Source organism: Homalodisca vitripennis, chromosome 4 (assembly GCF_021130785.1).
Source record: "Homalodisca vitripennis isolate AUS2020 chromosome 4, UT_GWSS_2.1, whole genome shotgun sequence".
Taxonomy (NCBI): Eukaryota; Metazoa; Arthropoda; class Insecta; order Hemiptera; family Cicadellidae; genus Homalodisca; species Homalodisca vitripennis.
Window position 1 is genome coordinate 70,302,670 of NC_060210.1, and position 15,484 is coordinate 70,318,153.

Sequence of the window (15,484 nt, forward strand, 5' to 3'; positions counted from 1 at the left end):
GATCATAATGCCTAGAATAATAAAGATAACTAAAAAAGATTTAACATTTATATGCCGGACAGTAAGGCAGTTCGATATGATGTGTCACATGACCCCATTCCCTTTTGAAATATTCTATCCAAATCCAAGATGAGAGATTTGAAGATGGCTGTTGATGTCTCCTAAAAGTTGTGCACTCATCTGTTGAGATGTCATACCAGACACTATTTTTATTCTTTGCACCTTTCGACTTTTATAGGGGTATATCTAAACTTATGCCTCACTTTTGTGTATTCACACATAAATAAGAAATTAGTGTAATTGCATTTTTATACTAGCCTTTTGTCTCATGTGTATGACATTAGAATGTAATGAGTTTCAGAAATGTATTGTTAGAGCTCCTGAATTATTAATCATATTATTAATTAAATATTTAATTTATGTATTTCAGAAACAACCATTTTAATATTTAAAATATTTAATCATTTATCAGATATTTTATTTAAAGAAATTCCGTTCAATTTCGTTTGTGGTTCTACACTGAATGAGACCAACTAGTCTGGGTTTGATTCTGCATCGTAAAATGTCTAATGCTGTCAACGTGTTAAAGAAAAAATTATTGAAGATAGATATGTTTAATCTAATGCTACTCCTCTCAATACATTTTGGGTTATTTCAGTTTTGCGGAATGCCTTCCAAGGAGAGATGGTGGGGTCTGGCAGTGAAGACAAAGAGGTAGTGCTGATTACTCTCAAGAGGCCATTGATCTACATCCAGCCTATGGCAGTGGACAAGGCTATCCTGGTGTGGCTAAACTACAAGAATGCCTATGAATATTGGACAGAACAGAGGTCCAGTCTTAACAAGGAAGTGCTCACTGCTACTCAGCAGGTAGTTGCTCCTTAATAATCTTTTCATTACATGTTTTTATTGTACCCAATGTTGTAAACATAAATTCTAAAGTGAGCTGATTACAAAAAAAGAAAAGACTCTTAGACCGTAGTTGTGGAGAGTCCATTAATGAATGATCAAAGACAGAAGTTCATACTGCAAGATATTGTGTATTCATATTTTTTTGTTTCTACTGAGTATTCAGAAGTCAGATATCAAATTATTATGTGCGAAAACTCCATTAATTTTAAATATTGATATGTTTATACCATCTTCATTAAACAGGCCACATATATGGCGCATATTAGGCCCCATCATTTTCCCCAAAAAATTAATGACTATCTTCATTATTCTTTCAAATAAAAAGAAGTAAGTTAATTTATGAATTATTAACTATGTTAATAATCAGGTACTGCTTTTGCCTAAACTCTGGTTATTTCATGAACTTTAACAGAAAAGTAATATATTGATTTTGTAGAAGATGCATAAGAAATTTTCTCAATTTTAAATATCTAATGAACTGTTATTCTTAATTCCTTTGTCTTTCATTTTAAATGTTACGTGTAAAGCTTTTGTACAAACACAGTAATTATCACAGCACTATGTGTATTTCCAGACATGTAATAGAAATGTTTGGTTATTGCATGTTCAATCATCCTTTGTCAACTATAAAATAGACTAGAAAATAATACTCCTTAACCCTGTGAGTGCCGGAGCATCGCTATTTGCGATCCTGCATTATATGCAAGAAATGCCAGAATTGCTATTTGAGACTTCTGCAGTAACGCTTATATTTTATATAGTATTTATCTAAATTGGCTCAATGACTATACATACGCATTCCAAAGGCTTCAACGTAACTTTTGATGTAGGTATTCTTGCATTCTGGTTAGATTCTGATTTTTACAGCGGTTGTAAAGTGAGCGTATCAGTCGAGTTTATAGTTGACCGCTACGCGGACGAGCCGTCACATGTTTTGTTTGCGCATGTGTTTATTTCACAAATAATTGTAAATATTGAAAGTTTTAAAGTATAAATGGGTTTGTAGTGTTACTATCTTCAAATTATTTCGTTTGTGTATGTTGTTCTTGTCTGTGTGAAAGTAGAACAATGACTTGATCGTGAGTTACGGTGATCGTAAGCAGCTAGTACTTTTATAAATACATTTGTATAGTTTTTATGTTTTTTGTGTTTGTTCAGTGATATTTATAAACAATGAGTCGTAAAAACATTCCTGACAATGAAGACCTAGTATTATAGGCATTATATTTAAGCATTAACAGTGTAGACAATACACAGAGTGTTGGGTTAGGTTAGAAAATTTCTAGTTTTGTAGTGGTTCATATTTTCCTATTTATTTTCCAAACTTTATTTATAAGTATAAAAAAGTTTTTATATGCCTTTTTGTAAAGGATTAAATCGAGTATAAGATAGAATAACTAAAAGTGGAAAAATCAAATATTTCAATAATATTATTATATTATAAAATTACACTAAGTTGTGTCAAAATAAAAAACACAATTTCTTTGTTCATAAAGTTTTTGTTAATGTTGTTTTTTATTGGTATTAAAACGTTAAATAAGTGATCAATGTATTATATTTATAAAGAAAATATATTTATTTAAAAAAAAAAAAAAAAAAAATCCAGGACATTATACCAATAAATAATTTTGTTATGAATTTTTAACCAGACCCTTGCAGAATCAGGCATTTTCACTCGGCATTATATGCATACCATATAGCAAAATGCTGCAGCACTCAAAGGGTTAAAAACTGGATTTTCCTAAGTGTGGTATTTTTTAGGAGGTAATAAATACCAATTTGTCTTTACAGGTGTTTGAAAAAGTTCCATTTGAGAAGTTGAGTACACCACACCTGGGCACCCTGTTCTTACAGCTAACAGTAGAAGATATGGGCATTTGTGTGCCACTTAACCCTCTTCCACCCGTAAGTATTTTAAGGTGTTCCAATTTGAGAAGTTGAGTATTACTTTGTTCTTACAGCTAAGGCTAGAAGATGTTAGAAAATCTTTAGCATTTCTAGGAATCTGCTTTTTGTAAATAGGGTTAATATTATATGTCCACAAATGAAAGACACTATGCACAAACATATTGAGTCTGATGAAGTGGTTGTGATTAAACTGCATACATAGTTACTAGAGACTCAGTTAGTATGTGGCACTGTTCACATTTTGCACTGTTCATTGTTTGCTACAGTAGCAGACTCTGAACTAACTATAAAATAGTGTCTTTACAGAAATTGTGGGATATTGAAAGGGCTGAAGCATAACAGACACACAGATGGACTATAGAGAATATACTAAATAAACATCTTAATTTTTCATTCTGGTTTCATAATGCATTTGAGATTTAAACTTGATTATTTTCATAAAATAAATATTTAGTTATTCAAACAACGTAAGATAGAACATAATGCATCCTTTATATGTGAGCAGCAAACAACGTGGGGAGTCGGACGTCAGCTGTTTGCGGAGAGCGAGTCTTGTGCTGCTGTGGTGGTAACACTAGAGTCCACGAGTATCTCGGCCTGTAGCTCCGGCTCGTTGGTCAGCAAGGGCAGGTTCTCCAGTCTTTGTCTCAGGTTTGCAGATGATTTTGAGACCTCTTTGGATGACTGGAAGCCTGACACCAGTGATACTGCTCTTGCCATGAACTTGTGTGTGGTCTCAGAGGGAACTTATGAGGTCTGCAGTCGAACTGTTGCTGCACAACGAATGGACACAGGTGTGTATGTGTATAACAATATACTTACATTTATATATATATATATATATATATATATATATATATATTTCCTTAGGACAAGAAGCGATCAACTTGATCTACAAGTTCAACGCAATATCTCAACATTTGTAGTTAGTTATCTGCCACTCCTGAACGTCTGTAGGGTTGTCCAGATTTAAGTGACACATTGGTTTTGCTGTACACACTGTAGGTTCAATTAGAAGGTATAAACTAGCCAGACTGAACCCTCCTGGGGTTGACACTATCCTTAATATAGCTGGTATCTGGGAATTTTGAGATTGCTGGAAATGATGTCATTAGGATACAAAATATCTCTTAATAGGCTAATTGGTAATACTAAAGGTTTTAATTCATTTGTATGTGTTTTTAAATTTATGTAAGTACTGAGCACAAACACAAAGTATTTTTAACTGTACAGAAAAATTATAATACAATTTTTAAGACAAGTACTTATACTTAATTTGAAGTACTTCTTAGTTTAATGTTCGTTTTTGACGATTCAATGATTGTATAGGTTAGAGGATTTTTTTCAGACATTTGCCATAGTTCAGTGATAAAAAATCAGTAACAGTACATTTTGAGATCTGCAATCTGATTTCTTGCTCAGGTCGATAACCAAACAAACACATAGTTAGTTTACAATTTAAGTTAAAATAAATTATGCCAAAGTATTTTTACACCTAATTTATGAATCAAACACACTATCCATTTAATAAAACAACACTAATTATGTAAGTTGAGGAATATACTAATGTTACAGAGAATGCCAAATGGTTCCTAAACGTGCAGTGGGCAATGGAAGGCGTTGATATACACCTTGACGTGAATGTAGGCAAGCAGTTGTCAGCGTTAGGGCATACACTGACAACCCTGACATCTGTACAAGAGGATGAGGCTGCCAACCCAAGCTATGACAGTGATGATGCCGACACAAATGACAATGCTGATGCTAGTCAGGTTAGTTACTGATAACAATAACACTTAAGAGTACGATGACATGCCATGAAGGCTTAGAGAGGTGAATTAGGCAGTACAATAATTAACCTGCACATTAAGGGAAAATAACTGGATAATGTTATAAAATTTGTATAAAAATTTTATAGTATTGATGTTGATTACAGGAAAGTATTCTTCTACGACGTGGCAAACATTTTACATGTGACAGTTTGCCAGCCTTTGCCTTGGATCCATCACTGGACTCTAAGAGCCGATCCAAACTTATAGAAAAGGAGATGTACGAACAATCAAAGATAATCAATGATTTGCGAGCACTGGGAGCCTCTCATGGCACAATTGAACAAGAAATGAAACGCCTGCGTGAGCTTGAAGCAATGATTTTCAAAGATTTCCGAAGGTAATTTGCATTTATAAAAAAAAAATGTTTTAAATAATTAAGTAAGTCGTTTGTCAGTTGCATACCTCATTAAAAAGGACTCAATTTATTTTTTATTTTTAGGGATATGATTCAAAGACTTCGAAGGCAAAGTGTAAAATCTGCAAATAAAAACAAGACAACCTTCCGATCTCGATCATTTATTGTGCCATCTCCAACTCCAGAACATCAAATTGAGATTGATAGGTAAGAATATGAATAAACATGAGGTACAGAATTGCCAATTTCCAATAACATATGAGTTATATAAAAGTCAGATAAGATTTCAAATCAATTTTGCCTGTCAACTTGTTCGCTATATACTACATTAGATCAAACTGTATATTTGTTCCTCTAGAAAACAGGGTTTTAACCTTCTCTTTAGGAGAGTAGTGCTGCAATTTTTTGTCTGAAATGCGTTTATAGATTTTTTAGTTCTTCGTTCTTGGATAGTGTTCTATTTTACTAAACAGTGAACTAAATCGCGATTGTTTTATGCAAATGCCATCTATATCACAATTTCTTGGTAAGTCTTATTTGGAAACATGCAAAATTACCTAGGTTGTATAAATTGTTGATACTCCTAAGTTTTAAAGACTTATCTGTAGCTTTCTTATGGTTAGAGACAAGCAATAATTATAAGTTCTTGATTTTTAACAACAATACTCTGTAAAAATTTTTAGTTGAGAAGTTGACCTACATTGCAGTTCTTTAACTCTTTCCCCTACACATTAAGTACTGCCGATGTGCCAGTAGCGAGACCTATTTATCCCGCCACTCAAGCAAAAAACAGTGGTTAACTTTTTACTTCGTACAAAAGTTGTCTTTCAAGCTAAAATTATGTTTTGTACCTTTTTAATAAAGCTTAGAAATGTGCCTTCAAATCTAATACTGACTAAAGTACCACAATTCATTTTAAAGGTATTTATTAAGGTTATAAGTAAAATATTTCTTATCTCCATTTGTGAAGTAACTGTTTTATTTTTAATGTCAAAGTTGCAAAAATAGAAACTAAAATAGTTTAAAACAGCACCACTTATATAACTCATGCCGTAACCATATCAACTAAAAAAGTATATCACAATACTTTTATTAGTAGAATTGCCAATATATCAGAATAATTGCCAAGATGTCTTGCAGGCTTTTAAAAATAAACAAGCAAGAGAAAAATAAAAACAGAAAAATATTGTGCAACTACCATCTAGTCAAAACAGTTTCTAGTATCACATCTAGAGTGCAGCACTTGTCAAGATACCAATATATTGCGTAGTTATGAATGGAAGGCCAATTCGGACCACTTATATGGGAAGCAGTGCTTCGCCAGCGAGTCGATTTGGGGCTCATGTACTGGAGAGGGTTAATAAAGGATCATCAGTACATAAACAGAACATTAACATGCTTCATAATCCTTGATTCATGAGCCACACAACAGGGAGGTAGTACGGGTAGCTGTAGTTCTTGTGAGTTAATTCCTTGGGGTTCACTTTATTTGTATAAGCTGTACGTTTGTGTTTTGTTTGAATAAATATTATGATGTGCAACATTAGTGTAATCTCAGAATAGCAATATTTTGTTTTTTCACTACTATCAGATGTGACTGTACTACTCCAAATTGAAAGAGTTGAAATATGTGCAAAGCCTACAGTGAAGTACCTTAGTGTGTACCTGGATACCAAGCTCTCATTTTGGGAGCATATGCGGTACTTATCAGAAAAATCTACCAAGCACAGTGTTTAGCAGACTTATGGCGAATATCGGGGGCCCGACCGCAGGGAAAAGGCAACTCTTGATGTTGATTACTGACTCCATCCTACTCTATGGATCTGAAGTTTGGGTAGACACTCTTAAGGAAAGGAAAGTATCGAGAGAAAATGGCTTCTGTTCAGAGAAAAGCTGCTCTGAGGGTCACTAGCTTGTACCGGATAGTCTATGAGCCAACGGTTCAGGTAGTCACAAGTGTACTGCCCATCAATTTAAAGGCGCAAGAACATAAGTATGTTTTTGACAGTAAGGAAGAGCTCGGAGTTGAGGAAGCTGAGCGAGTTGCAAAAGTTTTGAGCATGCAGAGATGGCAAGTTTACTGGGATGCTGAATCCCATGGGAGTTGTATGAAAACGTTGATCACACAGTGGATGGAGAGACAGCACGGCGAGGTGGGATTCTTCCTCTCTCAGTTCTTGTGGCCATGGTCATTTTGGATCGTACCTGCACAGGATGTGGAAACGGGAGTTACTCCCTTATGTATTTTTGGAGATTAATCTCGGGATGATGCGGAACATACCTTCTTTAGGTGCAGACGATCGACAGAAGAAAGGAGTGAGCTGATGACACAGCTGCAAGAAGAAGATCCTCAACCGCAGACTACCATTGGAGTTATTTTCCGAGGACAGGAATATTGGAATATGGTGGCCAAATAGGTGGATAAAATCCTAAGAGCGAAAAAGATGACACTTTTTGTTGATCGTGAACTAATCTTGGAAAAAGGAAACCAGATGAGAGCTTGAATAAAGCTCAAACAAAAGTGCCTAGCCTGAAGTATTGGGAGCACCATTTCCAGGCTGGTCCAAGAAGAGGAGGGGGTGTTTTTTTAGTGGATATGCCTTCAGGAAAAACCTGTTGAGCACCACACTTGTTCGCTTGGTTATGTTAAGGCCAAGCGTTCGTGCAGTAATGTATTTTTAACACCCTGTCCGGACAAAAAAAAAACCAAAAATGTTAAGATGTTATCTGACGATTTTACATGGTGAGCTGAAATTAGGGTGAAATCTTTCACAAGCCGTAACTCGCTAACAAGCATTTCCGGACCCATGTTTAGATGAACTTTTTTCATTAATTTTACATGTAAGATGAACTCCGACAGTTTCTGCATATCTTAGTGGATCACCCTGTACAGACACAGTAATATATAGCTGTTTTAGCTTTTATGTAGTCTAGTCTATAATTTCCAAGAGTATTTTCAAGTCATCTTCATAGGGAGAAAAAAAGTTCTTCCTCATGCAGAAGGTTGTTCAGTATAAAGTTATCAAGAAGTCTGATAAAAATAATTGACTTAATCACCTTAGAATCAGCTCATACCAGAGAGACTTGTTTCATCTCATTTTTATCAACTTCTTTATATAGCATATAAACCTATTTTAGTGATAGTCAAGAAGATTTAGCCCTTGATAATAAAACTTCAAACTTTAGCTGTAATCTCATCAACCCTTGCTAACCTTTCCATCCTCTCAACATCCCATATATGTATTCAGAAGTAGTTGGAAGAATTGGTAACAAAAGATGCTTAGTTTGGAGAGAAAGTTGATACAGCTTTAAATCTTAATGTGTAGAATTTGTTTAAGAGTGTGTTCTGTTGTACGGGTGTTACAGCTATCACAGAACTCTGCAATAATTTTCTTCTCAGAATGTTTCTGTAACCTGTTCCTTGTAACCTTTCTTTGGATGGACCACTCAAAGTTTGTTGCTCCTCAAATAAGTTTACTTGTATTAATGGATTTTTCTTATGAAATGTATCCATACATACATTTAAGTGATAAGCATTTTTAGTTTAGGTATTTGTAGTCAATCTTCATCACTTCCTTTAAGAGTACACCTGTTGAGCTTGAATTTCTATCACAGTTTTCAAATTAATTTTGAATCTTTGTACTTTATTAGACTGTGTCCTGCAGGATGTTGTGTAAGACTAAGTGTAGGTAAGAAATGAGCTATATACAAAAATGGATTGAAATTTTTCAGGCTTGGATTTATTCATGTGTTTTATGCCGCATAACTGATGTGCTGTGCATGTTGAAATTATAGCATTATAGTATTGAAGTATTTTAAATTTTAGAACACTGAATGTTTGTATTCTGTACCCTGTGGTCTGTGTGGCGCTTTATACTTGTTCTCCACTTGTAGCCCAGATGAGACTGCAGCAGCCAGTATAACATCGGGTAGCTTCGACAGTTCACCACGCTCGGGGCCGTCTCGCTCAGCTTCCTTGCGTGCCTCTCGTGGTCTGGGGGCTCCTCGGGTCACATTCAGTGACGCCCACAACATTACAAGGTGGAATAACCTATATTGGTATTTTAAATGGAAAGAAACAGTAAAACTACATTTCTCTAGCCTTAAAATAACATCTATATCTGTTTATCATCTATGTCCTGAAATGTGTGACATATGTTAAAAGAATGTAGAAAACATTGAAACTTTAGGATTAAACCAATACTAGATTTAGAATAGACACCCGTACACCATTTAGAAATGTTTAAAAAGAAAACCACTTACAAGGCAGAAAACAAGTTACCGTTTATCATAATTTTGCCCCCAGAAATTCAGCAATCTTCCGATGTTGCATTATTTAAACGAAAATTAAACATTATTATCTAGCTAGACCAAGTTATCTTTTAATGGCCTAAACCTAATAATTAGTAACACCTTAAGTCAACTATTGTTTTACTACAATGGGTACATTTTAAGTTTGGACAAACATTTTTGTCTTATGTTATTTAACTCCAGTCTTGTAACATTTTACAGTTATGAATACAGATGATTGTATTGAATGAAGATATCTTAAAAGTTTGGTAAATTAATTAAATACATTAAAAATATATTATGATTGTTTTCAGCGATTATCATGTTATAATTCACATTTTGCACGTCTTACTATGTAATATTAAGATTATATTAAGCTTTAACCCTCTAATTATATTATAAGAGGCAGTCTATGTCTTAATAGGATTAACTCACTCTATGTAAGGATATTAGTAAATAAGTCACAAAAGTATTAACAATAAATGCTTTAGGCAAGCTTCATTTCCTAGTGCCAGTTCAGAACTGAGCCTGCCAGTGGAAGACTGGACAGCAGACGGGCTGCGATCTTCCCTTGCAGTTCACAAGAATAGCTTTGATTCAACTGATGGAAGGTTAGTGAAGATTTATTTCTTGGTAAAATATAAATAGTATTGTATTAATCTTTTTTACAAATGGACAGGTCTGAGTAGGGTGTCACATGAATTTTATATTTTGTTCATGTTTGTTACAATATTATATCAGTACAGTAGATTAAAATGTGCAGTAAGAAGAATAAATTTGAAAAGAAATACTCCAATAATATACTTTTTGTTAGGCCTTTCGTGTTCAAGTAGCACATCCACATCTTCCTTGTGTGTTCCTTGAACACGAAAGGCCTCACAAAAATAAAAAGTACATTATAAGAATGTTTGTTTTCAAATTTATTAAGATTTCCAATAAGTAAAGAGCTTTTGGAATGTAGTAAGAAGAGTGTTCAACTATGTTTCTAACATAAGGGTTTTGTTATATAAATATCGTAATTAAAAAGTCTCAAACAATTTCCAGACTTTTTAAAGCAATTACTTAATTTATTTAATTCAAATTTTGACTCCTTTATTTAACTATCCAAGACAGTAATAATATTTGTAAATAAGTTTAAACTACTTACTGTCAGCTCCAAGTTTTCAATTCTTCCTAGTCATGATTTGTTTATTCTCAGTTCAAATTACCATAAAATAACTTTGCCTACAGTTTAAAGGGCTTCTTTTGTTGGCTTGCATTGTTTTATGGAAAAATTCACTGAAATACCACTTTACCAAAATAACTGTATGTCAAAAAGCTGATTATGCTATCATATCAGAAAATCATAGTCACTTTAATCTAATTTAAATGTTGTAGCCTACTTGAGTTTTATGTTAACATACAATATTGGGCAAGACATATAAAATAAATTTACTTATTGTATTTCAAATGGCTCAGTAAAATAATGATAATGTTATGGAAAATGGTGTTTTTCATTGATAAATTACATAAATTATTACGTTATTCATAATAATTCTAATCTTAATTTTCACCAATATACTGTTAAAAATATTACCACACAGCTTTGTTTATAACCCTTTATCTGTTTACTTCTGCTACAATTTGTACTTACAATCAACCTAAATCTGTAAGATTATATTTTACATCTGTTACAATAAACAATCTAGATTATGGCAATAATTTTTCTGTTTATTAAACTTACTTCACATTAATTTTACTTTTTTTAAACCCCGTTTTTGTTGTTACTTGTTTTAATTACAATTAAAAGCCATAATTTCTTTTTATTAAGGGTGCTAAACTGTCCTCAATGAAAGTGTTAGTACATAATTTTGTCTATTGTATTGTAGTTCTTTCTCCTCTTACATTTATTTTACTTTCTCCAGTATATTGTTAGGATTCGCTTCTGAAAACTTGTTTTATTTATTTTTATTGTTTGAGCAGCACACTTCTGCTGGTGGAGCCAGAGAAGGAGCATAGCACGACAAGCCCGCTGTACTCAGCTGCTCCAACACCTACCACACAGAAGCCTGTGGAACCTAACATCGACTTTGAGCTGGACGTGAAGGTACTCATCAACCGTGGCAAGTGTGTGCTGCATACCAAGGACTTGGCACGTGAAGAAGACCTCAAGTTGTGAGTGCACCCCAGTTATCAGTTCATTTTAAAATAAATTCTTTATAAAAATTAATGCATTATTTTAAAAACTTTTCTATTAGAAACTTATTTTTTTTTCATTTACTTGTTCTTTAGAATGAATCGAATGAAAAAAGAGAGAAGTTGTTCTGGTGGGATGTTTGAGTTTCCTCCATCCAGCCCCAACCTTAGCCGCAGATCTCAGAAGGACAGACATCACGCATCTACTTCATCCAATAGATTGCGACATCTGCAAGCAGCCAATATGTCATCACTGGCTCAACTGGTAGATTTGACCATATTCCACATCCCTGGACTTGATGTCAAGGTTTGTTTTACCTAATTGTACAAATGGCCAATTATTTGGATTAATAACTAGGAGTACAAATCGTTTTCACAGACTTAAATCACAATTTATTAACCTGAAAATGTTTGAGAAAATTTTTTAATCCAGCCAGTTCTAATTATTGAGGTTTGACAATTTGTAGACATTTATTTGATAAAAATATATGTATATATAATTTATCTTATGTGTGCACTGGCCAGTATTGAAACAAAATATAGTTGGAAACAGTCATGTAACTAAGTATTTTTGAGAAAACATAATCTAATGGCACTCTCTGTATTTATTAACATTAGATGACTGTGAGAAAGTACAAGATTACAAGGCTGGTACTGAATCAAAGAAGGCTAGACTGCTTACATAGAGCACTTTCAAGTTTTACTCCTTGAAGCTTGTATAATCTCCCATCATCAACTTGTGTCGGAAAAAAATAAATTGTGAATGTTATCAGGTACACTACGAGTCTAAGACATTATTGGAGGATGAGGAAATACAAGGTCGCAAGGCTGGTGCTGGGACCAAGAAGGCCAGCCTATTTGCGTGGACCACACTCCAAAGTATTCCTGAGGAGACAATCATCTCTCCACATATTTTGGAGTTCCTGGAACAGACTTTGGAGCCCATACCCACTCAGGGGAAGAGCTCACCTTTTGCCTCTCCAGGTGCGATTTTAAAAGAATTTTCTATATTATTTTTTAAAATGTATGTTTCTCTTCTGCACTATCTCATTCGGTAACACAGTATTTAGTATATTCAGTAATTCTGTCTCATTAGTGACAATGTAATAGTTTTGCCAGCAACTTTGTCACACCAGACTTTGGAAATACACCAGTTGCCTGACCTCTCCTGCTGGCCAGCATCGAAGCAGTAGAAACCAGTGTTTTGTCAGTAATCCTCACTTTAGCATCATGTTAGCGTTGAAAACAAACTGGTTATGTTGGCAGTTCCATCCCACCAGTCATGTAAGGTTGAAAATACATTAACTTAGCCAGCAATCTGTAACTTTATGTTGGAATTAAGAACACACTGGCTTTCTGAGAAAAATATCTCACCAATATAATTATTGTTCCATAGAAAAGTTTAAATTTAAAAATATGTTAAGCTTAAAATTAATTCTTACACCACAACATCAAGTTTGGTTTAAATAATCTTTACGGGAGCAATTTTTACTAACTTTTTTATCCCTCAACTGAACCTGTCACAAGTATTACTCATGTTACTTTCTAACATCAACTTGATATTGAAAATGGAGCTCTTATTAGTTACTTATAATATTGTATTATAAATTTAATAATTACATATACACTATTTGTTTTTTAAGTCTTTGAACAGCCGGTACCAGCGGCAGTCAATATGCCTATGCCTCATTCCCTGTAGATGTCATCTTCACTCTAACACTAATACTGTGTTGTATGTCCCTCACTTATGACAGGCCCAGTGAATGCCATGTTCACCATCAGCAGAGGCGATGACGTGGGACCAGGTGCATGGGTGGCCGGTACCAGTGGCAGTCAATATGCCTATGCCTCATTCCCTGTTGATGTCATCGTCTACTTTCACATGCAGCCCTCCACGTTCCGCTTCTCCTGCCTACCAGTGTCTCGAGTCGAGTGTATGCTGCAGCTTCCCTCCTTGGACATTGTCTTCTCTTCCAAGAGAGCTGAAACTGAGCCATCCGGGTATTCTATTTTTACATGTGGAATGGTAGTCTTAGTCTTTTGATAAAAAATATTTTTTTAATATTTATATAACAGAAATTGTATGTATTATTCAGTAGTTATTAGGAATTAAAAAGTGGACCATGTATAATATAAAGCTTTCCTGGAAATTAAGATACTGAAATATTTTATTGGTCTGTGAAGATAAACCCTTTTGACTGGTGGGTTTTTTCTCAGTGGGAGTGCCCTAAAAAGTGAGTTTTTTTTCTTTTGCCTTATGTTATTTTGGTTTACCACAGTAGATATGTTTAAAAAACACTCAATTAAAAGTTTTTAAAGAATTTTTTTGCATTTATACAGAAACTAATCTAGTTATGCACAAAAGTTATATTTACTAAATATGAGAATAAGGTAAAATATTCAGTATTTTCACATAAACATACTAAGGTACGGGTTAGGTACAAGATAATAACAGTACACAAGCCGCTCAGAAATCTTTGATGGTATGAAAGGCGCAAAAAACAGTTGGTAACACAAAGTGGAACGTCACAATCCCGCCACATCGTGTCCCGGCGGCAACACTGGTCTATCTGCACACATGGCTTGCTCTCCTTGGCTTGTCCTTCTTATTTGTAGCAGGGATGGTGGTGGGAAAATGCCGAGCAGTAAGTCTAAGGGGAGCATCTTAGCCAAAAATTCGTCTGTAAGTCTTTCTCCCCCCATTTTAATAATTAGTAATTACACAAACAGCCACATTTATTTACTTACGGACAACCAGTAAAGTAAAAGTGAGGTTACAATCTGTATTGACTACACAAACAGAAATATAAACAGCAGATTACTTGGAAAAACCTATTGAATACTGTCATATGGCCTGAATACCGTCAACTGGCTCTAAAAGAAATGAGTAAAAGAACAACTGCAATGTAATGGGAACAAAGAAAACAATTTGGAACTGTTTCTTATATATTCAACTAGATTGCATTTGTATTCAAGCAAGAGATTATTCATTACAAAACTTTATTGTAAAAACTGTTTAACACCATAGCGCTTCCCACACAGCTATCAGGATTACTAGTCAAAGGGTTAATAAGATCTTCAACTTCTAAAATGATAAACCACACAAAAATATGTTAAAAAGTTTTAGAAACAGTCCTAAACCGGGTTGTAGTTTTTTTTTACATTTATATATATATTTGTTTCATGTAATGAATTGTGAAATTAGAATATCCAAACAATGTAAAAAAGAATACAAGTACTAAAAGGTTAATTTAAGGCATATATTACAAATCCTGGCTAATCAATTAATTAAACATTTTAGTAGTGGCATTTTATAATTTCACAATCTTTTAAATTATAAAAAGATTATCAAACCAATTCATATGTTTTAGTTAAATGTACATAACCACAATGACGAAGCTTACAAAATAGTGTTGCAGAATGAAATTGGTATGTTACACCACAACAAAATAACTATATAAAACATATAATAATATTGTAACTAGAAAACTTATGAAAACAGTGGTACTAATGAACAATCTTCGTTACTTGTATTGCCGGTTCTTCAATAAATAATTGAAGTCTATGTTGTAATTATATGTGATATAGACGAACTTGGCTTGGGTTTGCATTAATCAAATTAACCTTCAATAGGAAATGGTTGATGAAGAAGCGAACAATGATTTTGAAATATAAAGATCAATAATTGTATGAGATTTTAATATTGAACTGGAGATCAGAAATGAAATTTTTATTGTACACTATACTCAATATCATTATAAGACTAAAGTACAAGATAACTAATAGTATTAGTATGAAAAACAAATCAGTTGATTCCAATTAAAACTTTTATAAATAAATTAGTGCTTTCACAAAAAGCCATTCTTTACAAGCATTTTCAGAGTTCATACATTAAATATATAAATACATTTTCTGTTTGTTTTCTGCTATTCTTTTCATTTACTGTATGCTACTGAATAATTCTTCTTCCTTAATATTCAAAATTAATGAGAAAGATGTGGGCCAAAGAATA

The 15,484-nt window shown here is 33.7% G+C and overlaps 1 protein-coding gene across 6 annotated transcripts in view; it reads left to right on the plus strand.

Annotated features, from left to right (window-relative positions):
• Nucleotides 1-15,484, plus strand: part of LOC124359488 (transmembrane protein KIAA1109 homolog) — a 227,975-nt gene that overhangs the window by 169,280 nt on the left and 43,211 nt on the right. For 5 of the 6 annotated variants that reach the window (XM_046812256.1, XM_046812252.1, XM_046812255.1 and 2 more), the window contains exons 64-75: nucleotides 659-870; nucleotides 2,704-2,817; nucleotides 3,326-3,614; nucleotides 4,396-4,592; nucleotides 4,757-4,989; nucleotides 5,092-5,214; nucleotides 8,902-9,048; nucleotides 9,789-9,908; nucleotides 11,260-11,451; nucleotides 11,569-11,779; nucleotides 12,246-12,456; nucleotides 13,227-13,473. In XM_046812256.1, the coding sequence (XP_046668212.1) occupies nucleotides 659-870; nucleotides 2,704-2,817; nucleotides 3,326-3,614; nucleotides 4,396-4,592; nucleotides 4,757-4,989; nucleotides 5,092-5,214; nucleotides 8,902-9,048; nucleotides 9,789-9,908; nucleotides 11,260-11,451; nucleotides 11,569-11,779; nucleotides 12,246-12,456; nucleotides 13,227-13,473 (2,296 nt within the window). The remainder of the gene's footprint in view (nucleotides 1-658; nucleotides 871-2,703; nucleotides 2,818-3,325; nucleotides 3,615-4,395; nucleotides 4,593-4,756; nucleotides 4,990-5,091; nucleotides 5,215-8,901; nucleotides 9,049-9,788; nucleotides 9,909-11,259; nucleotides 11,452-11,568; nucleotides 11,780-12,245; nucleotides 12,457-13,226; nucleotides 13,474-15,484) is intronic. The other variant, XM_046812254.1, reaches the window with a different exon arrangement.